Source organism: Lampetra planeri, unplaced genomic scaffold (genome assembly GCF_965212315.1).
Source record: "Lampetra planeri unplaced genomic scaffold, kcLamPlan1.2.h2 scaffold_1141, whole genome shotgun sequence".
Classification (NCBI taxonomy): Eukaryota; Metazoa; Chordata; class Hyperoartia; order Petromyzontiformes; family Petromyzontidae; genus Lampetra; species Lampetra planeri.
The window spans coordinates 4,317-29,946 of NW_027613853.1; the positions used below are offsets into that span (position 1 = coordinate 4,317).

The window sequence follows — 25,630 nt, forward strand, 5'->3', positions numbered from 1 at the left end:
CTTGGGTCCGGTTTTCCCATTGGGTCCACGTGGCCCTCGCTCCCCTCTCGGGCCCTGAGCACACGGAGTGACACATTCAGTGACACACTCAGTGACACACTCAGTGACACACACAGTGACACATTCAGTGACACACACTCAGTGTATCACACAGTGACACACTCAGTGACACACTCAGTGACACACACAGTGACACACTCAGTGACACACACTCAGTGTATCACACAGTGACACACACTCAGTGTATCACACAGTGACACACTCAGTGTATCACACAGTGACACACTCAGTGACACACTCAGTGGCACACACAGTGACACACTCAGTGACACACACAGTGACACACTCAGTGACACACACTCAGTGTATCACACAGTGACACACTCAGTGTATCACACAGTGACACACTCAGTGACACACACAGTGACACACTCAGTGACACACACTCAGTGTATCACACAGTGACACACACACAGTGACACACACTCAGTGACACACACACAGTGACACACTCAGTGACACACTCAGTGACACACTCAGTGATACACTCACACACACAGTGACACACTCACACACACAGTGGCACACAGTGACACACTCACACACACAGTGACACACAGTGACACACTCACACACACAGTGACACACAGTGACACACTCACACACACAGTGACACACAGTGATACACTCACACACACAGTGACACACACTCAGTGTCACACAGTGACACACTCAGTGACACACTCAGTGACACACACTCAGTGTATCACACAGTGACACACACAGTGACACACACAGTGACACACTCAGTGACACACACTCAGTGTATCACACAGTGACACACACACAGTGACACACACAGTGACACACTCACACACACAGTGACACACTCAGTGACACACACACAGTGACACACACAGTGACACACACTCAGTGACACACACACAGTGACACACTCAGCGACACACACTCAGTGACACACAGTAACACACAGTGACACACTCAGTGACACACTCAGTGACACACTCACACACACAGTGACACACTCACACACACAGTGACACACAGTGACACACTCACACACACAGTGACACACAGTGATACACTCACACACACAGTGACACAGTGACACACTCACACACACAGTGGCACACTCACAGTGATACACAGTGACACACTCACACACAGTGACACACTCAGTGACACACAGTGACACACAGTGACACACTCTCACACACAGTGACACACTCACACACATTGACACATTCAGTGACACACACTCAGTGACACACAGTGACACATTCAGTGACACACAGTGACACACTCACACACACAGTGACACACAGTGACACACTCACACACACAGTGACACACTCACACACTCACACACAGTGACACACAGTAACACACTCAGTGACACACTCAGTGACACACAGTGACACACAGTGACACACACAGTGACACACACAGTGACACACTCACACACACACTCACACACGCACTCACACACACACTGTGTGTGTGTGAGTGTGAGTGTGTGAGTGAGTGAGTGTGTGCGTGGTTGCTCACCGCGGGTCCACGTTGACCACGTGGTCCCTGCTTCCCCGTTGGGCCCTGCAACAGAAAAGCGTCGCTCAGCGCGTTGCGGTACACAGCGCGGTACACAGCGCGGTACACAGCGCGGTACACAGCGCGGTACACAGCGCGGTACACAGCGCGGTACACAGCGCGGTACACAGCGCGGTACACAGTGCGGTACACAGTGCGGTACACAGCGCGGTACACAGCGCGGTACACAGCGCGGTACACAGCGCGGTACACAGCGCGGTACACAGCGCGGTACACAGCGCGGTACACAGTGCGGTACACAGTGCGGTACACAGCGCGGTACACAGCGCGGTACACAGCGCGGTACACAGCGCGGTACACAGTGCGGTACACAGCGCGGTACACAGCGCGGTACACAGTGCGGTACACAGCGCGGTACACAGTGCGGTACACAGCGCGGTACACAGCGCGGTACACAGCGCGGTACACAGTGCGGTACACAGCGCGGTACACAGCGCGGTACACAGCGCGGTACACAGCGCGGTACACAGCGCGGTACACAGCGCGGTACACAGCGCGGTACACAGTGCGGTACACAGCGCGGTACACAGTGCGGTGCGGTGTGTGGTACGCGGTAAGCGGTACACAGTGGGGTGTACGGTGCGGTGTGTGGTACGCGGTGTGTGGTACGCGGTGTGCGGTACACGGTGCGGTGCGGTGTGTGGTACGCGGTGTGCGGTACACGGTGTGCGGTACACGGTGCGGTGTGCGGTGCGGTGTGTGGTACGCGGTGTGCGGTACACAGTGCGGTACACGGTGCGGTGTGGTTACCCGCGCCCCCTTGTCTCCGTTGGCCCCAGCGAACCCCGGGAAGCCGGTAGACCCCTGCAGACAGAGTCAGAGGTGAGAGGAGACGCCGCCGCACACAGCACCACACTCAGGAGCCAGGCCTCACAGCAGAAGGCGAGCGAGCGAAGCTTTGTCATCTGTACTGACAGATGAAGCTACATCATCTGTACTGACAGATGAAGCTACGTCATCTGTACTGACAGATGAAGCTACATCATCTGTACTGACAGATGAAGCTTCATCATCTGTACTGACAGATGAAGCTTCATCATCTGTACTGACAGATGAAGCTACGTCATCTGTACTGACAGATGAAGCTACATCATCTGTACCGACAGATGAAGCTACATCATCTGTACCGACAGATGAAGCTACATCATCTGTACCGACAGATGAAGCTACATCATCTGTACTGACAGATGAAGTTTCATCATCTGTACTGACAGATGAAGCTACATCATCTGTACTGACAGATGAAGCTTCATCATCTGTACTGACAGATGAAGCTACATCATCTGTACTGACAGATGAAGTTTCATCATCTGTACTGACAGATGAAGCTACATCATCTGTACTGACAGATGAAGCTACATCATCTGTACTGACAGATGAAGCTACATCATCTGTACTGACAGATGAAGCTACATCATCTGTACTGACAGATGAAGCTACATCATCTGTACTGACAGATGAAGCTACATCATCTGTACTGACAGATGAAGCTTCATCATCTGTACTGACAGATGAAGCTACATCATCTGTACTGACAGATGAAGCTACATCATCTGTACTGACAGATGAAGCTACATCATCTGTACTGACAGATGAAGCTTCATCTGTCAGTACAGATGAAGCTACATCATCTGTACTGACAGATGAAGCTACATCATCTGTACTGACAGATGAAGCTACATCATCTGTACTGACAGATGAAGCTACATCATCTGTACTGACAGATGAAGCTTCATCATCTGTACTGACAGATGAAGCTACATCATCTGTACTGACAGATGAAGCTACATCATCTGTACTGACAGATGAAGCTACATCATCTGTACTGACAGATGAAGCTTCATCATCTGTACTGACAGATGAAGCTACATCATCTGTACTGACAGATGAAGCTACATCATCTGTACTGACAGATGAAGCTACATCATCTGTACTGACAGATGAAGCTACATCATCTGTACTGACAGATGAAGCTACATCATCTGTACTGACAGATGAAGCTACATCATCTGTACTGACAGATGAAGCTACATCATCTGTACTGACAGATGAAGCTTCATCATCTGTACTGACAGATGAAGCTACATCATTTGTACTGACAGATGAAGCTACATCATCTGTACTGACAGATGAAGCTACATCATCTGTACTGACAGATGAAGCTTCATCTGTCAGTACAGATGATGAAGCTACCTCTTCTTGGTTCCTTCGGTAAAGTCATCACGTAGAAGGGAAATAATAAAGTAATAAAAATGAAACATAATAAAATAAAATAATAAAAATTAAACATAATAACATAATTCTCACGACATTTCGGCCACAACGCAAGCAGCCGTCCTCAGGTGAAGAACAGGTCTGTCGGAAAGACAGCGTCTGAATGAGCACCACTAGGTTTGGCAGCGTATATTTAAGCTGGGTTAGGGGAGGAAGAGCGCCTTGGCAAAGGAATTTGCATATCAAGACGAATTTAGCATATTTATGTAAAATGCAGATATGGGACTAGTCACTACTTAAATTTCGATTTAAAGCTTTCGTGACTGCAGGGATTCATCTTCTTGGTTCTTTCGGTAAAGTCACGTAGAAGGAAAATAATAAAATAATAAAAATGAAACACAATAAAATTAAATAATAAAAATAAAACATAGTAAAATACAATTCTCACGACGTTTCGGCCACAACGCAAGCAGCCGTCCTCAGGTGAAGAACAGGTGTGTCGGGGAGACAGCGTTCAGACTCTGTCTACTCGACAGACCTGTTCTTCACCTGAGGACGGCTGCTTGCGTTGTGGCCGAAACGTCGTGAGAATTGTATTTTACTATGTTTCATTTTTATTATTTCCCTTCTACGTGACTTTACCGAAAGAACCAAGGAGATGAATCCCTGCTGCAGTCACGAAAGAAGCTTTAAATCGAAAAGATGAAGGTTCGTCATCTGTACTGACAGCCGCTCCCCCATCGCTTGCATTGCCGCCTGAGCTCCGACTCCTGTGAGATCAGCGGCGGCGTTAGATTCTCATCGGAGCGCGAAACCCGACTGTGTAAACTGCGCACGCGACGGATTCTGGGTTGTGAGAAGTCAGAATCCGACACTTAATTGAGTCCCGCCCATGATTATCGACCACTTTCCCGCACCGTGCACTCATCTCGCGGCACACGGTCGTCGGTAAGCCCGCTGGCCAGCATGAGCAAAGAAACAAACGTCGCCGGAGAGATTCTTTGAAAAGGAGAAAAGACCCAATAACGGGCCACCGCAGCCCAGGTCCGTGAACAAAAAATGGTGTCACCTACGCGAAAGCTTCAAAGTCAAGATTTGAACTGGCAAAGAAGTCGGCACAGATACCTTGACGCCTTGTCGGCCAGGGTATCCGGGCAGTCCAGGCACTCCCAGCTTCCCCTGGGGCACGCAAAGAGGCGCGGGGTTAGTCGAAACACACAGACTGTCACAGGCTGTAGGGGCAAGTGCTGTTAGTAGCGAGTAGTGCCTATGAAGGCTACCGGCACTGTGGGACACACAGAGACACACACAGAGACACACACAGAGACACACAGAGACACACACACAGAGAGACACACAGGCTTACACACACACAAGAGACACGGTCACCGTCACCCCCCCCCCCCCCCGTAGGCTGTCACAGGCTGTAGGGGCAAGTGTTGTTAGCAAGTAGTGCCTATGAAGGCTACCGGCACTGTGGCACACACAGAGACACACACAGAGACACACACAGAGAGAGACACACAGAGACACACACAGAGAGACACACATAGACACACACAGAGACACACACACAGAGAGACACACAGAGACACACACAGAGACACACACACAGAGAGACACACAGAGACACACACACAGAGAGACACACATAGACACACACAGAGACACACACACAGAGAGACACACAGAGACACACACAGAGACACACACAGAGAGAGACACACAGAGACACACACACAGAGAGACACACATAGACACACACAGAGACACACACACAGAGAGACACACAGAGACACACACAGAGACACACACACAGAGAGACACACAGAGACACACACAGAGAGAGACACACAGAGACACACACAGAGACACACACACAGAGACACACACAGAGACACACACACAGAGAGACACACAGAGAGACACACATAGACACACACAGAGACACACACACAGAGAGACACACAGAGACACACACAGAGACACACACACAGAGAGACACACAGAGACACACACAGAGAGAGACACACAGAGACACACACAGAGACACACACACAGAGACACACACAGAGACACACACACAGAGAGACACACAGAGACACACACAGAGAGAGACACACAGAGACACACACAGAGAGACACACATAGACACACACAGAGAGAGACACACACAGAGACACACACAGAGAGAGACACACACAGAGACACACACAGAGACACACACAGAGACACACACAGAGAGAGACACACACAGAGACACACACAGAGAGACACACATAGACACACACAGAGAGAGACACACAGAGACACACACAGAGAGAGACACACACAGAGACACACACAGAGACACACACAGAGAGAGACACACAGAGAGACACACACAGAGACACACACAGAGACACACACAGAGAGAGACACACACAGAGACACACACAGAGACACACACAGAGACACACACAGAGAGAGACACACACAGAGACACACACAGAGAGACACACATAGACACACACAGAGACACACACAGAGAGAGACACACACAGAGACACACACAGAGAGACACACATAGACACACACAGAGAGAGAGACACACAGAGACACACACAGAGAGAGACACACACAGAGACACACACAGAGACACACACAGAGACACACACAGAGACACACACAGAGACACACACAGAGAGAGACACACACAGAGACACACACAGAGACACACACAGAGAGAGACACACACAGAGACACACACAGAGAGACACACATAGACACACACAGAGACACACAGAGAGACACACACAGAGACACACACAGAGAGAGACACACACAGAGACACACACAGAGAGACACACATAGACACACACAGAGACACACACAGAGAGACACACACAGAGAGACACACACAGAGAGACACACATAGACACACACAGAGAGAGACACACACAGAGACACACACAGAGACACACACAGAGACACACACAGAGAGAGACACACACAGAGACACACACAGAGAGACACACACAGAGAGACACACATAGACACACACAGAGACACACAGAGAGAGACACACAGAGACACACACAGAGAGAGACACACACAGAGACACACACAGAGAGACACACATAGACACACACAGAGACACACACAGAGAGACACACACAGAGAGACACACATAGACACACACAGAGACACACACAGAGAGAGACACACACAGAGACACACACAGAGAGAGACACACACAGAGACACACACAGAGAGACACACATAGACACACACAGAGAGACACACACAGAGACACACACAGAGAGAGACACACACAGAGACACACACAGAGACACACACAGAGAGAGACACACACAGAGACACACACAGAGACACACACAGAGAGAGACACACACAGAGACACACACAGAGACACACACAGAGAGAGACACACACAGAGACACACACAGAGACACACACAGAGAGAGACACACACAGAGACACACACAGAGACACACACAGAGACACACAGAGACACACACAGAGACACACACAGAGAGAGAGACACACATAGACACACACAGAGACACACACAGAGACACACACAGAGACACACACAGAGAGAGAGACACACAGAGACACACACAGAGAGAGACACACACAGAGACACACACAGAGACACACACAGAGACACACACAGAGACACACACAGAGACACACACAGAGAGAGACACACACAGAGACACACACAGAGAGAGAGACACACAGAGACACACACAGAGACACACACAGAGACACACACAGAGACACACACAGAGACACACACAGAGAGAGACACACACAGAGAGACACACAGAGACACACACAGAGACACACACAGAGAGAGACACACACAGAGACACACACAGAGAGACACACAGAGACACACACAGAGACACACACAGAGACACACACAGAGAGAGACACACACAGAGACACACACAGAGAGAGACACACACAGAGACACACACAGAGACACACACAGAGAGAGACACACACATAGACACACACAGAGAGAGACACACACAGAGACACACACAGAGACACACACAGAGAGAGAGACACACAGAGACAGACACAGAGAGACACACAGAGACACACACAGAGACACACACAGAGACACACACAGAGAGAGAGACACACAGAGACAGACACAGAGAGACACACAGAGACACACAGAGACACACACAGAGAGACACACAGGCTCACACACACACAAGAGACACACACAGAGACACACACAGAGAGAGACACACACATAGACACACACAGAGAGAGACACACACAGAGACACACACAGAGACACACACAGAGAGAGAGACACACAGAGACAGACACAGAGAGACACACAGAGACACACACAGAGACACACACAGAGACACACACAGAGAGAGAGACACACAGAGACAGACACAGAGAGACACACAGAGACACACAGAGACACACACAGAGAGACACACAGGCTCACACACACACAAGAGACACTGTCACCGTCACCCCCCCCCCCCCGTAGACTGTCACAGGCTGTAGGGGCAAGTGCTGTTAGTAGCGAGTAGTGCCTATGAAGGCTACCGGCACTGTGGCACACACAGAGACACACACAGAGACACACACAGAGAGAGACACACAGAGACACACACAGAGAGACACACATAGACACACACAGAGAGAGACACACACAGAGACACACACAGAGAGAGACACACACAGAGACACACACAGAGACACACACAGAGACACACACAGAGAGAGACACACACAGAGACACACACAGAGAGACACACATAGACACACACAGAGAGAGACACACACAGAGACACACACAGAGAGAGACACACACAGAGAGAGACACACACAGAGACACACACAGAGACACACACAGAGACACACACAGAGAGAGACACACACAGAGACACACACAGAGAGACACACATAGACACACACAGAGAGAGACACACACAGAGACACACACAGAGACACACAGAGACACACACAGAGAGAGACACACACAGAGACACACACAGAGAGACACACATAGACACACACAGAGAGAGAGACACACAGAGACACACACAGAGAGAGACACACACAGAGACACACACAGAGACACACACAGAGACACACACAGAGAGACACACATAGACACACACAGAGGCACACACAGAGACACACACAGAGACACATAGACTCACACAGAGACACACACAGAGGCACATAGACTCACACAGAGACACACACAGAGACACACACAGAGACACACAGAGACACACACAGAGGCACACACAGAGACACACACAGAGACACACACAGAGAACACACAGAGACACACACAGAGAACACACAGAGACACATAGACTCACACAGAGACACACACAGAGGCACATAGACTCACACAGAGACACACACAGAGACACACACAGAGACACACACAGAGACACACAGAGACACACACAGAGAACACACAGAGACACATAGACTCACACAGAGACACACACAGAGGCACATAGACTCACACAGAGACACACACAGAGACACATAGACTCACACAGAGACACACACAGAGACACACACAGAGACACACACAGAGACACACAGAGAGACACACAGACTCACACAGAGACACATAGAGTCGCACCTGCGTAACGTATCTGGTATGATGATGATGGTTCTCAGGCCTGCGCTAGGAGTCTGGTATGATGATGATGGTTCTCAGACCTGCGCTAGGAGTCTGGTATGATGATGATGATGATGGTTCTCAGACCTGTGCTAGGAGTCTGGTATGATGATGATGATGGTTCTCAGGCCTGCGCCAGGAGTCTGGTATGATGATGATGGTTCTCAGACCTGCGCTAGGAGTCTGGTATGATGATGATGGTTCTCAGACCTGCGCTAGGAGTCTGGTATGATGATGATGGTTCTCAGACCTGCGCTAGGAGTCTGGTATGATGATGATGGTTCTCAGACCTGCGCTAGGAGTCTGGTATAATGATGATGGTTCTCAGACCTGCGCCAGGAGTCTGGTATGATGATGATGGTTCTCAGACCTGCGCTAGGAGTCTGGTATGATGATGATGGTTCTCAGACCTGCGCTAGGAGTCTGGTATGACGATGATGATGATGGTTCTCAGACCTGCGCTAGGAGTCTGGTATGACGATGATGATGATGGTTCTCAGACCTGCGCTAGGAGTCTGGTATGATGATGATGGTTCTCAGACCTGCGCTAGGAGTCTGGTATGATGATGATGGTTCTCAGACCTGCGCTAGGAGTCTGGTATGATGATGATGGTTCTCAGACCTGCGCTAGGAGTCTGGTATAATGATGATGGTTCTCAGACCTGTGCTAGGCGTCTGGTATGATGATGATGGTTCTCAGACCTGCGCTAGGAGTCTGGTATGATGATGATGGTTCTCAGACCTGTGCTAGGAGTCTGGTATGATGATGATGGTTCTCAGACCTGCGCTAGGAGTCTGGTATGATGATGATGGTTCTCAGACCTGCGCTAGGAGTCTGGTATGATGATGATGGTTCTCAGACCTGCGCTAGGAGTCTGGTATAATGATGATGGTTCTCAGACCTGTGCTAGGAGTCTGGTATGATGATGATGGTTCTCAGACCTGCGCCAGGAGTCTGGTATGATGATGATGGTTCTCAGACCTGCGCTAGGAGTCTGGTATGATGATGATGGTTCTCAGACCTGCGCTAGGAGCCTGGTATAATGATGATGGTTCTCAGACCTGCGCTAGGCGTCTGGTATGATGATGATGATGATGGTTCTCAGACCTGCGCCAGGAGTCTGGTATGATGATGATGGTTCTCAGACCTGCGCTAGGAGTCTGGTATGATGATGATGGTTCTCAGACCTGCGCCAGGAGTCTGGTATGATGATGATGGTTCTCAGACCTGCGCTAGGAGTCTGGTATGATGATGATGGTTCTCAGACCTGCGCTAGGAGTCTGGTATGATGATGATGGTTCTCAGACCTGCGCTAGGAGTCTGGTATAATGATGATGGTTCTCAGACCTGCGCTAGGCGTCTGGTATGATGATGATGATGATGGTTCTCAGACCTGTGCTAGGAGTCTGGTATGATGATGATGATGGTTCTCAGGCCTGCGCCAGGAGTCTGGTATGATGATGATGGTTCTCAGACCTGCGCTAGGAGTCTGGTATGATGATGATGGTTCTCAGACCTGCGCCAGGAGTCTGGTATGATGATGATGGTTCTCAGACCTGCGCTAGGAGTCTGGTATGATGATGATGGTTCTCAGACCTGCGCTAGGAGTCTGGTATGATGATGATGGTTCTCAGACCTGCGCTAGGAGTCTGGTATGATGATGATGGTTCTCAGACCTGCGCCAGGAGTCTGGTATGATGATGATGGTTCTCAGACCTGCGCTAGGAGTCTGGTATGATGATGATGGTTCTCAGACCTGCGCTAGGTGATGATGATTCTCAGACCTGCGCTAGGAGTCTGGTATAATGATGATGGTTCTCAGACCTGCGCTAGGCGTCTGGTATGATGATGATGATGATGATGATGGTTCTCAGACCTGTGCTAGGAGTCTGGTATGATGATGATGATGGTTCTCAGGCCTGCGCCAGGAGTCTGGTATGATGATGATGGTTCTCAGACCTGCGCTAGGAGTCTGGTATGATGATGATGGTTCTCAGACCTGCGCCAGGAGTCTGGTATGATGATGATGGTTCTCAGACCTGCGCTAGGAGTCTGGTATGATGATGATGGTTCTCAGACCTGCGCTAGGAGTCTGGTATGATGATGATGGTTCTCAGACCTGCGCCAGGAGTCTGGTATGATGATGATGGTTCTCAGACCTGTGCTAGGAGTCTGGTATGATGATGATGGTTCTCAGACCTGCGCTAGGAGTCTGGTATGATGATGATGGTTCTCAGACCTGCGCTAGGAGTCTGGTATGATGATGATGGTTCTCAGACCTGCGCTAGGAGTCTGGTATAATGATGATGGTTCTCAGACCTGCGCTAGGAGTCTGGTATGATGATGATGGTTCTCAGACCTGCGCTAGGAGTCTGGTATGATGATGATGGTTCTCAGACCTGCGCTAGGAGTCTGGTATAATGATGATGGTTCTCAGACCTGCGCTAGGAGTCTGGTATGATGATGATGGTTCTCAGACCTGCGCTAGGAGTCTGGTATGATGATGATGGTTCTCAGACCTGCGCTAGGAGTCTGGTATAATGATGATGGTTCTCAGACCTGTGCTAGGCGTCTGGTATGATGATGATGGTTCTCAGACCTGCGCTAGGAGTCTGGTATGATGATGATGGTTCTCAGACCTGTGCTAGGAGTCTGGTATGATGATGATGGTTCTCAGACCTGCGCTAGGAGTCTGGTATGATGATGATGGTTCTCAGACCTGCGCTAGGAGTCTGGTATGATGATGATGGTTCTCAGACCTGCGCTAGGAGTCTGGTATAATGATGATGGTTCTCAGACCTGTGCTAGGAGTCTGGTATGATGATGATGGTTCTCAGACCTGCGCCAGGAGTCTGGTATGATGATGATGGTTCTCAGACCTGCGCTAGGAGTCTGGTATGATGATGATGGTTCTCAGACCTGTGCTAGGCGTCTGGTATGATGCCAGGGTGGCCGCTCACCTTCTCGCCAGTGAGGCCGATGGGGCCCGGGTCTCCGGGCAGGCCGGCTCGACCCTTGGGGCCCTCAGCGCCGTCCTCCCCACGGGGTCCCGAAGCTCCCAGCTCACCCTGACGGCACGGGGGGTGGGGGTGAGGGGTGAGGGGTCACACGGGGGGTGGGGTCACGTGGGGTCACAAGGGGGGCGGTCACAATTTGGGGGTCACATTGGGGGGTCACATGGGGGGGTCGCCACGCACGCCGCTTTGACCGCGCCCCCTACTCTGGTCTACAGGAGGTCGAGGGTTAGATTCTGACCCTGACGACGCCTGCTGCTGCTGTATATTTGGAGTTTGCGTGTCTCTCTCTCATCATCATCATCATCACGGTGGCTAGGAGATGTTGACTACCTCACCTGGTCTACAGGAGGTCGTGGGTTCGATCCCGACCCTGACGACGCCTGCTGCTGCTGCTGTATATTTGGAGTCTGCGTGTCTCTCTCATCATCATCAAGGTGGCTAGGAGATGTTGACTACCTTGCCTGGTCTGCAGGAAGTCGAGGGTTCGATTCTGACCCTGACGACGCCTGCTGCTGCTGCTGTATATTTGGAGTCTGCGTGTCTCTCTCTCCCCCGTGGATTTTTCTCCAGGTCCTCCGGCTTATTTTTTTCCCCATCCACGTTTAGAATCGACACCAGCCACGTAGTTTTACCCGGGCCCGCTCACCATCATGAAGGTCCTTAATGATCGTGAACAGAGTGTCAAGGACTCTGAAAGCACGAAGATCAACCCAGAGCCCAGGCCTACTGATGGTATCATAGGCCTTGACCAGGTCAATAAAGCAGAGATGTAGGTCTTGTTGGAATTCCCTACACCTCTGCTGTAGCAGACGGACAGAAAATATGGCATCTGTGCAGGACCGCCCTTTCCTGAAACACACACACACACAGACACACACACACACAGACACACACAGAGACACACACCACACACAGACACACACACACACAGACACACACAGACACACACATACACACAGACACACACACACACCTAGGTGTACTAACCTGGTCGCCTTTGGCTCCCGAGTCTCCCTTGGCACCGGCAACGCCATCCTCTCCCTGGACAGAGACACACCACCACCATGATCACCACCACCACAACCACCACCACCACGACCACCACCACCACGACCACCATCACCACCACCACGACCACCACCACCACCACTGTGAAACCCATCGCCCTCGGTACTCCCACCACCAGCTATGTGCGAGCGGGCGAGCGAGGAGTGAGTGGGTGAGGAGTGAACGAGTGAGTGAACGAGTGACTAACTGAGTAGTTCAGTGAGTAGGTGAGTGAGTGAATGAGTTGGTGAGTAATCGAGTGAGTGAACGAGTCACTAAGTGTGTAGTTGAGTAAGTAGGTGGGTGAGTGAATGAGTTGGTGAGTAATCGAGTGAGTGAGTGAGTGAGTGAGGAGTGAGTGAGCTGTGGAGTGAGTGAGGAGTGAGTGAGTGAGTGAGTGAGTGAGGAGTGAGTGAGTGAGTGTATGAGTGAGTGAGGTGTGAGTGAGTGAGTGAGTGAGTGAGGAGTGAGTGAGTGTATGAGTGAGTGAGGTGTGAGTGAGTGAGTGAGTGAGGAGTGAGTGAGTGAGTGAGTGTATGAGTGAGTGAGGAGTGAGTGAGGAGTGAGTGAGTGTATGAGTGAGTGAGGAGTGAGTGAGTGAGTGAGGAGTGAGTGAGTGAGTGAGCTGTGGAGTGATCCTCACCTTGCCACCGTTGTGCCCCTTGAGTCCCCGGGCTCCCTCCGCTCCCTAGGACGGGGACAGGAGGAAGTCGCGTCACTCACCACCACTCACCACCACCACTCACCACCACTCACCACCACCACTCACCACCACCACTCACCACCACTCACCACCACCACTCAACACTCACCACCACTCACCACCACCACTCAACACTCACCACCAGCACCACCACTCACCACCACCACTCACCACCACTCACCACCACTCACCACCACCACTCACCACCACCACTCAATACTCACCACCACTCACCACCACCACTCACCACCACCACTCAACACTCACCACCACTCACCACCACCACTCAACACTCACCACCACTCACCACCACCACTCAACACTCACCACCACTCACCACCACCACTCAACACCACCACTCAACACTCACCACCACTCACCACCACCACTCAACACTCACCACCACTCACCACCACCACTCACCACCACCACTCAACACTCACCACCACTCACCACCACCACTCAACACTCACCACCACTCACCACCACCACTCAACACCACCACCAGCACCACCACCAGCACCACCACTCACCACCACCACTCACCACCACCACCACTCACCACTCACCACCACTCACCACTCACCACCACTCAACACTCACCACCACTCAACACCACTCACCACCACTCACCACCAGCACCACCAACACCACTCACCACCACTCACCACCACTCAACACCACCACTCACCACCACTCACCACCACTCACCACCACCACTCACCACCACTCACCACCACCACTCACCACCACCACTCACCACCACTCACCACCACCACTCAACACTCACCACCACTCACCACCACCACTCAACACTCACCACCAGCACCACCACTCACCACCACCACTCACCACCACTCACCACCACTCACCACCACCACTCACCACCACCACTCAATACTCACCACCACTCACCACCACCACTCACCACCACCACTCAACACTCACCACCACTCACCACCACCACTCAACACTCACCACCACTCACCACCACCACTCAACACTCACCACCACTCACCACCACCACTCAACACCACCACTCAACACTCACCACCACTCACCACCACCACTCAACACTCACCACCACTCACCACCACCACTCACCACCACCACTCAACACTCACCACCACTCACCACCACCACTCAACACTCACCACCACTCACCACCACCACTCAACACCACCACCAGCACCACCACCAGCACCACCACTCACCACCACCACTCACCACCACCACCACTCACCACTCACCACCACTCACCACTCACCACCACTCAACACTCACCACCACTCAACACCACTCACCACCACTCACCACCAGCACCACCAACACCACTCACCACCACTCACCACCACCAGCACCACCACTCACCACCACTCACCACCACCACTCAACACCACCACTCACCACCACTCACCACCACCAGCACCACCACTCACCACCACTCACCACCAGCACCACCAACACCACTCACCACCACCAGCACCACCACTCACCACCACTCACCACCACTCACCACCACCAGCACCACCAACACCACTCACCACCACCACTCACCACCACTCACCACCACCAGCACCACCACTCACCACCAGCACCACCAACACCACTCACCACCACTCACCACCACCACTCACCACCACTCACCACCACCAGCACCACCACTCACCACCAGCACCACCAACACCACTCACCACCACTCACCACCACTCATCACTACCACTCACCACAACTCGCCACCACCACTCACCACCACTCACCAACACCACTCACCACCACTCACCACCACCACCACTCATCACTACCACTCACCACAACTCGCCACCACCACCGCAGCAGCAACAGCAACGCGCGCGTGGTGCGGTGTAGTGCGGTGTAGTGCGGTGCAGTGTAGTGCAGTGTAGTGCAGTGTAGTGCGGTACGGTGTAGTGCAGTGTAGTGCAGTGTAGTGCGGTGCAGTGTAGTGCAGTGTAGTGCAGTGTTGTGTGGTGCAGTGTAGTGCGGTGTTGTATGGTGTGGTGTGGTGCGGTGTGCGTGGCACCGTACCTTGGCTCCGCGTGATCCTGGATACCCAACGCTGCCCTGAGGTCCCTGCACCCCCTGTGAGCGCGCACAGAGAACACGCCGGTGACACACGTGACACACACACACGTGACACACACACAGTGACACAGTGACACACACAGTGACACACACACAGTGACATACACAGTGACACGCGTGACACACACACAGTGACACACACACAGTGACACACACACGCAGTGACACACACACAGTGACACACACAGTGACACACACACAGTGACACTCACAGTGACACACACAGTGACACACACAGAGTGACACAGTGACACACACACAGTGACACACACACAGTGACACACACAGTGACACACACAGTGACACACACAGAGTGACACAGTGACACACACACAGTGACATACACAGTGACACGCGTGACACACACACAGTGACACACACACGCAGTGACACACAGTGACACACACACAGTGACACACACACACAGTGACACACACACACAGTGACAAAGATAAAGATCCCCCGTATAGCCTTAACAGACTGTAGGGGCAAGTGCTGTTAGCGAGCACCTATGAAGGCGGGAACGGCACACGAGGGGGTGGGTGGCCAGCACCACGCCCGACCGCCTTTGTCTCCCCAGTGGCGATGTTTACACACCGCACCGGGTACTCATTTGAGGCTGAGTCGACCTAGGGGAGGCCCAGGACCGGTTCAAGATAATCGTCACTGGTGTTGGCCGTGAGCGGGAATCGAACTCGTGTCGCCGGGTTCATAGCGCAGCGTAGCGCTAACCGCTACACTACCGCTCCCCACACACGTGACACACACAGTGACACACACACAGTGACACACACACAGTGACACACACACAGTGACACACAGTGACACACACACAGTGACACACACAGTGACACACACACAGTGACACACACAGTGACACACACAGTGACACACACACAGTGACACACACACAGTGACACACAGTGACACACACACAGTGACACACACAGTGACACACACACAGTGACACACACAGTGACACACACAGTGACACACACACAGTGACACACACACAGTGACACACACACGCAGTGACACACAGTGACACACACACAGTGACACACACAGTGACACACACAGTGACACACACAGTGACACACACACAGTGACACACACAGTGACACACACACAGTGACACACACACACAGTGACACACACACACAGTGACACACACAGTGACACACACACAGTGACACACACACAGTGACACACACACAGTGACACACAGTGACACACACACACAGTGAAACACACACACAGTGACACACACAGTGACACACACACAGTGACACACACACACACAGTGACACACACACAGTGACACACACACAGTGACACACACACAGTGACACACAATGACACACACACAGTGACACACACAGTGACACACACACAGTGACACACACAGTGACACACACAGTGACACACACACAGTGACACACACACAGTGACACACAGTGACACACACACAGTGACACACACAGTGACACACACACAGTGACACACACAGTGACACACACAGTGACACACACACAGTGACACACACAGTGACACACACACAGTGACACACACAGTGACACACACAGTGACACACACACAGTGACACACACAGTGACACACACACAGTGACACACACAGTGACACACACAGTGACACACACACAGTGACACACAGTGACACACACACACAGTGACACACACACAGTGACACACACAGTGACACACACACAGTGACACACACACACACAGTGACACACACACACACAGTGACACACACACAGTGACACACACACACAGTGACACACACAGTGACACACACACAGTGACACACACACACACAGTGACACACACACACACAGTGACACACACACAGTGACACACACAGTGACACACACACAGTGACACACACACACACAGTGACACACACACACACAGTGACACACACACAGTGACACACACACACAGTGACACACACAGTGACACACACACAGTGACACACACACACACACAGTGACACACACACAGTGACACACACACACACAGTGACACACACACAGTGACACACACACACAGTGACACACACATACACAGTGACACACACACAGTGACACACACACACACAGTGACACACACACAGTGACACACACACAGTGACACACACACACACAGTGACACACACACACAGTGACACACACACAGTGACACACACACAGTGACACACACACAGTGACACACACACACACAGTGACACACACACAGTGACACACACGGGTGTCACAGGCAGAGAAGCGGGCAGGCATGAGGACGGAGACACGCGGAGAGACACAGAGAGACACGGAGAGACACAGAGAGACACAGAGAGACACGGAGAGACACGCGGAGAGACACGCGGAGAGACACAGAGAGACACGGAGAGACACACGCAGAGACACGCAGAGACACGCGGAGAGACACAGAGAGACATGGAGAGACACACGCAGAGACATGCAGAGATACCCAGAGACACAGAGAGACACGCGGAGAGACACACGCAGAGACACAGAGAGACACGCAGAGACACGCGGAGAGATGTGTTGAGACACACGTGGTGAGACAGGGAGGCTCGTGTAGAGACACTGGAGATACAGAGAGACACTGAGACACACATAGACACGTGATAAGACACGTGTAGAGACACAGGGAGACACTGAGACAAATAGAGACACGAGGTAAGACACGCAGAGAGACACTGAGACACGTGGTGAGTGACGTGGTGAGTGGCGTGGTGAGTGGCGTGGTGAGTGGCGTGGTGAGTGACGTGGTGAGTGGCGTGGTGAGTGGCGTGGTGAGTGGCGTGGTGAGTGACGTGGTGAGTGGCGTGGTGAGTGACGTGGTGAGTGGCGTGGTGAGTGGTGAGTGGTGTGGTGAGTGGAGTGGTGAGTGGCGTGGTGAGTGGCGTGGTGAGTGGCGTGGTGAGTGGCGTGGTGAGTGACGTGGTGAGTGACGTGGTGAGTGGCGTGGTGAGTGGCGTGGTGAGTGGCGTGGTGAGTGACGTGGTGAGTGGCGTGGTGAGTGACGTGGTGAGTGGCGTGGTGAGTGGTGAGTGGTGTGGTGAGTGGAGTGGTGAGTGGCGTGGTGAGTGGCGTGGTGAGTGGCGTGGTGAGTGGCGTGGTGAGTGACGTGGTGAGTGGCGTGGTGAGTGACGTGGTGAGTGACGTGGTGAGACACGTGGTGAGTGGCGTGGTGAGTGGCGTGGTGAGTGACGTGGTGAGACACGTGGTGAGTGGCGTGGTGAGTGGCGTGGTGAGTGGCGTGGTGAGTGACGTGGTGAGTGGCGTGGTGAGTGACGTGGTGAGTGGCGTGGTGAGTGGTGAGTGGTGTGGTGAGTGGAGTGGTGAGTGACGTGGTGAGTGACGTGGTGAGTGGCGTGGTGAGTGGTGTGGTGAGTGGCGTGGTGAGTGGCGTGGTGAGTGACGTGGTGAGTGGCGTGGTGAGTGGTGAGTGGTGTGGTGAGTGGAGTGGTGAGTGACGTGGTGAGTGACGTGGTGAGTGGCGTGGTGAGTGGTGTGGTGAGTGGCGTGGTGAGTGGCGTGGTGAGTGACGTGGTGAGTGGCGTGGTGAGTGGTGAGTGGTGTGGTGAGTGGAGTGGTGAGTGGCGTGGTGAGTGGCGTGGTGAGTGGTGAGTGGTGTGGTGAGTGGAGTGGTGAGTGGCGTGGTGAGTGGCGTGGTGAGTGGTGAGTGGCGTGGTGAGTGGCGTGGTGAGTGGTGAGTGGTGTGGTGAGTGGAGTGGTGAGTGGCGTGGTGAGTGGCGTGGTGAGTGGTGAGTGGCGTGGTGAGTGACGTGGTGAGTGGCGTGGTGAGTGGTGTGGTGAGTGGAGTGGTGAGTGACGTGGTGAGTGACGTGGTGAGTGGCGTGGTGAGTGGTGAGTGGTGTGGTGAGTGGTGTGGTGAGTGGCGTGGTGAGTGGCGTGGTGAGTGGCGTGGTGAGTGGTGAGTGGTGTGGTGAGTGGTGAGTGGCATGGTGAGGTACGTGGTGAGTGGTGTGGTGAGTGGCGTGGTGAGTGGTGAGTGGTGTGGTGAGTGGCGTGGTGAGTGGTGAGTGGCGTGGTGAGTGACGTGGTGAGTGGTGAGTGGCGTGGTGAGTGGCGTGGTGAGTGGCGTGGTGAGTGGTGAGTGACGTGGTGAGTGTCGTGGTGAGTGGTGAGTGGTGTGGTGAGTGACGTGGTGAGTGGCGTGGTGAGTGGCGTGGTGAGTGGCGTGGTGAGTGGCGTGGTGAGTGGCGTGGTGAGTGGTGAGTCACGTGGTGAGTCACGTGGTGAGTGGTGAGTGGTGTGGTGAGTGACGTGGTGAGTGTCGTGGTGAGTGACGTGGTGAGTGGAGGCTGCTCGTACCATCTCTCCCTTGTCACCTGCAGGACCCTCCTTGCCAGGATGACCCTGCACACGCGCGCACACAAAGACAAAGATCCCCCATGTAGCCTGTAACAGACTGGTGGGGCAAGTGCTGTCAGTGGCGAGCAGCAGCAGCAGCGCCTACGAGTGGGTGGGTTGCCAGCACCACAAAGACAAAGATCCTCCGTGTAGCCTGTAACAGACTGGTGGGGCAAGTGCTGTTAGCGAGCACTGCTTAAGAAGGCTTGGGGGTGTGGGTTGATCGCACCAAGGTCGCAAACAGGTACCCGTACCTGTACCCGGCCGTACCCGTACCCTACCCGTACCCGGCCGGCTGGGTACGGGTAGGGTACGGGTATCGGGTACCCGATTGCGACCTCTGGGATGAAGCCGTGTTGCAGGCGCGGGTGGGTTGATTCTAGGAACTTGAATTGTGAGAAGAGACAAGACGTTGGGAAATGAGTGACAAACGGTGACTCACCAGTGACTCACGGTCTACCCGTACCCGGCCGCACCAGGGTCGCAAACGGGTACCCGTACCCGTACCCGGCCGGGTACGGGTAGCCGGGTATCGGGTAGGGTACGGGTATCGGGTACCCGATTGCGACCTCTGAGCTGAGCTGATTCGTGGTGGCCGTAGTTCCGCTTCTGACCAAAGAGAGGCCACAAAGCTCTGCGGGGGACTTGTGCCTGCTGAGATGGAGGGCGCGTTGTGGTGTGGGTCTCTGTGGGTCTCTGTGTGTCTCTGTGAGCGTGGGTCTCTGTGGGTCTCTGTGAGTGTGGGTCTCTGTGGGTCTCTGTGGGTCTCTGTGAGTGTGGGTCTCTGTGAGTGTGGGTCTCTGTGGGTCTCTGTGGGTCTCTGTGAGTGTGGGTCTCTGTGGGTCTCTGTGGGTCTCTATGAGTGTGAGTCTCTGTGGGTCTCTGTGGGTCTCTGTGGGTCTCTGTGTATGTGGGTCTCTGTGGGTCTCTGTGGGTCTCTGTGGGTCTCTGTGTGTGTGGGTCTCTGTGAGTGTGGGTCTCTGTGGGTCTCTGTGTGTGTGGGTCTCTGTGGGTCTCTGTGAGTGTGGGTCTCTGTGGGTCTCTGTGGGTCTCTGTGGGTCTCTGTGGGTCTCTGTGTGTGTGGGTCTCTGTGAGTGTGGGTCTCTGTGGGTCTCTGTGTGTGTGGGTCTCTGTGAGTGTGGGTCTCTGTGGGTCTCTGTGGGTCTCTGTGAGTGTGGGTCTCTGTGGGTCTCTGTGTGTGTGGGTCTCTGTGAGTGTGGGTCTCTGTGGGTCTCTGTGGGTCTCTGTGGGTCTCTGTGAGTGTGGGTCTCTGTGGGTCTCTGTGAGTGTGGGTCTCTGTGGGTCTCTGTGAGTGTGGGTCTCTGTGGGTCTCTGTGTGTGTGGGTCTCTGTGAGTGTGGGTCTCTGTGGGTCTCTGTGGGTCTCTGTGGGTCTCTGTGAGTGTGGGTCTCTGTGAGTGTGGGTCTCTGTGGGTCTCTGTGGGTCTCTGTGGGTCTCTGTGAGTGTGGGTCTCTGTGGGTCTCTGTGGGTCTCTGTGTGTGTGGGTCTCTGTGGGTCTCTGTGGGTCTCTGTGTGTGTGGGTCTCTGTGAGTGTGGGTCTCTGTGGGTCTCTGTGGTTGTGGGTCTCTGTGAGTGTGGGTCTCTGTAGGTCTCTGTGGGTCTCTGTGGGTCTCTGTGAGTGTGGGTCTCTGTGAGTGTGGGTCTCTGTGGGTCTCTGTGGGTCTCTGTGAGTGTGGGTCTTTGTGGGTCTCTGTGGGTCTCTATGAGTGTGAGTCTCTGTGGGTCTCTGTGGGTCTCTGTGGGTCTCTGTGGGTCTCTGTGGGTCTCTGTGGGTCTCTGTGGGTCTCTGTGTGTGTGGGTCTCTGTGAGTGTGGGTCTCTGTGGGTCTCTGTGTGTGTGGGTCTCTGTGGGTCTCTGTGGGTCTCTGTGGGTCTCTGTGTGTGTGGGTCTCTGTGAGTGTGGGTCTCTGTGGGTCTCTGTGAGTGTGGGTCTCTGTGGGTCTCTGTGTGTCTCTGTGTGTCTCTGTGGGTCTCTGTGGGTCTCTGTGAGTGTGGGTCTCTGTGGGTCTCTGTGGGTCTCTGTGTGTCTCTGTGGGTCTCTGTGGGTCTCTGTGAGTGTGGGTCTCTGTGGGTCTCTGTGGGTCTCTGTGGGTCTCTGTGAGTGTGGGTCTCTGTGGGTCTCTGTGGGTCTCTATGAGTGTGAGTCTCTGTGGGTCTCTGTGGGTCTCTGTGAGTATGGGTCTCTGTGGGTCTCTATGAGTGTGGGTCTCTGTGAGTATGGGTCTCTGTGGGTCTCTGTGGGTCTCTGTGGGTCTCTGTGGGTCTCTGAAAATTGGTCTCTGTGGGTCTGTATGAGTATGGGTCTCTGTGGGTCTCTATGAGTATGGGTCTATGTGGGTCTCTATGAGTTTGGGTCTCTATGGGTCTCTGCGGCCCTATGAGTCTCTACTAGTCTGCAGAAACACACATTTAGAGTATTTGGCCGCTATAAATTTCCACGCGACGGTGATGATGATGATGATGACGATGACAACGATGATGATGACGATGACGAAGATGATGATGACAACGACGATGATGATGACGACGATGATGATGATGACGATGATGATGATGACGATGATGATGACGATGATGATGACGATGATGACGATGATGATGAGGATGACGATGATGATGACGACGATGATGATGACGATGATGATGATGACGATGATGATGATGATGACGATGATGACGATGATGATGACGACGATGATGATGAGGATGATGATGACGACGATGATGATGATGATGATGATGACGATGATGATGAGGATGACGATGATGATGATGACAACGACGATGATGACGACGATGATGATGACGACGATGATGATGATGACGATGATGATGACGATGATGACGATGATGATGAGGATGACGATGATGATGACGACGATGATGATGATGATGACGATGATGATGACGACGATGATAATGACGATGATGATGACAATGATGATGACAATGTAAGCCACTTAGTTGCGCTGCTATAATTAGTGATGGGCAGGCCGCTTCTGAAAAATGGGCCACATAGCTCAGTGGGGCCTGACCTTGTAAGTTAACAACAACAGAGTTGAGTCGAGTGAGAGGGAGGGGGTGGGGGGGGAGGGGGTGGGGGGAGGGGGTGGGGGGAGGGGGAGGGGGGGGAGTTGGAGAGGAGGGGGGGGAGGGGGAGGGGGTGGGGGGAGGGAGAGGGGGTGGGTGAGAGGGGGAGTTGGAGAGGGTGGGGGGGAGGGGGGGGTGGGGGGGTGGGAGAGGGGGTGGGGGGGGAGGGGGGTGGGGGGGAGGGAGAGGGGGTGGGGGGGTCGTGACCCTCACCGGAGGTCCGTCGGTTCCAGACGGACCAGGCAGGCCGGGTTTACCTGTGAGACCCTGGACAGACACACACAGCATCATCATCATCACCACGATCATCATCATCACGATCATCATCATCATCATGATGATCATCACGGTCATCATCATCACGATCATCATCATCACGATCATCATCATCATCATCACGATCATCATCACGATCATCATCATCACGATCATCATCATCACGGTCATCATCATCATTATCACGATCATCATCATCATCACGATCATCATCATCATCACGATCATCATCATCACGATCATCATCATCACGATCATCATCACGATCATCATCACAATCATCATCATCATCATCACGATCATCATCATCACGATCATCATCATCACGGTCATCATCATCATCATCATTATCACGATCATCATCATCATCATCACGATCATCATCATCATCACGATCATCATCATCACGATCATCATCATCACGATCATCATCACGATCATCATCACAATCATCATCATCATCACGATCATCATCATCACGATCATCATCATCACGATCATCATCATCACGGTCATCATCATCATCATTATCACGATCATCATCACGATCATCATCATCATCACGATCATCATCATCACGATCATCATCATCACGATCATCATCACGATCATCATCACAATCATCATCATCATCACGATCATCATCACAATCGTCATCATTATCACGATCATCATCACAATCAGCATCACGATCATCATCACAATCATTATCACGATCATCATCATCATCACGATCATCATCACAATCATCATCACGATCATCATCACGATCATCATCATTATCACGATCATCACCAAAATCATCATTATCACGATCATCATCATTATCACAATCATCATTATCACGATCATCATCACGATCATCATCACGATCATCATCACAATCAATCATCATCATCACGATCATCATCATCACGATCATCATCATTATCACGATCATCATCATCATCACGATCATCATCATCACGATCATCATCATCATAATCATCACCATCATCATCATCACGATCATCATCATCACGATCATCATTATCATCACGATCATCATGATCATCGTCATCATTAACCTCACAACCATCGTGTCCATCATCCCCCACCATCCCAATCTCCTTCACGCTGTCGCGCCATCGCCATGACCGCCACCACAACCAAAACCACCACTACCACCAACACCACCAACACAACCAGCACCAACACCACCACCAACACCAGCACGAACACCACCACCAACACCACCACCAACACCACCAACACCACCACCACCAACACCACCAACACCACCAACACCACCAGCACGAACACCACCACCAACACCACCACCAACACCACCAACACCACCACCAACACCACCACCGACACGGGCTGTGAGAGTGAGGCGTGCTCCGTTACCCTTTCTCCCGGAGGCCCGATGGGACCCTGGGGCCCAGGCAG

At 52.6% G+C, this 25,630-nt stretch overlaps 1 protein-coding gene across 1 annotated transcript; it reads right to left on the reverse strand.

Annotated features, from left to right (window-relative positions):
• Window positions 1-25,630, reverse strand: LOC144738739 (uncharacterized; the record flags this gene model as incomplete). The annotated part of the gene is made up of 11 exons (XM_078621729.1): window positions 25,589-25,630; window positions 24,137-24,190; window positions 20,776-20,820; window positions 16,350-16,403; window positions 14,244-14,288; window positions 13,541-13,594; window positions 12,497-12,604; window positions 4,969-5,022; window positions 2,380-2,433; window positions 1,570-1,614; window positions 1-54 (listed from the first exon to the last, which is right to left on the reverse strand). Coding segments are annotated over exons 3-11 (471 nt in total), but the record flags the coding sequence as incomplete, so codon positions are not given.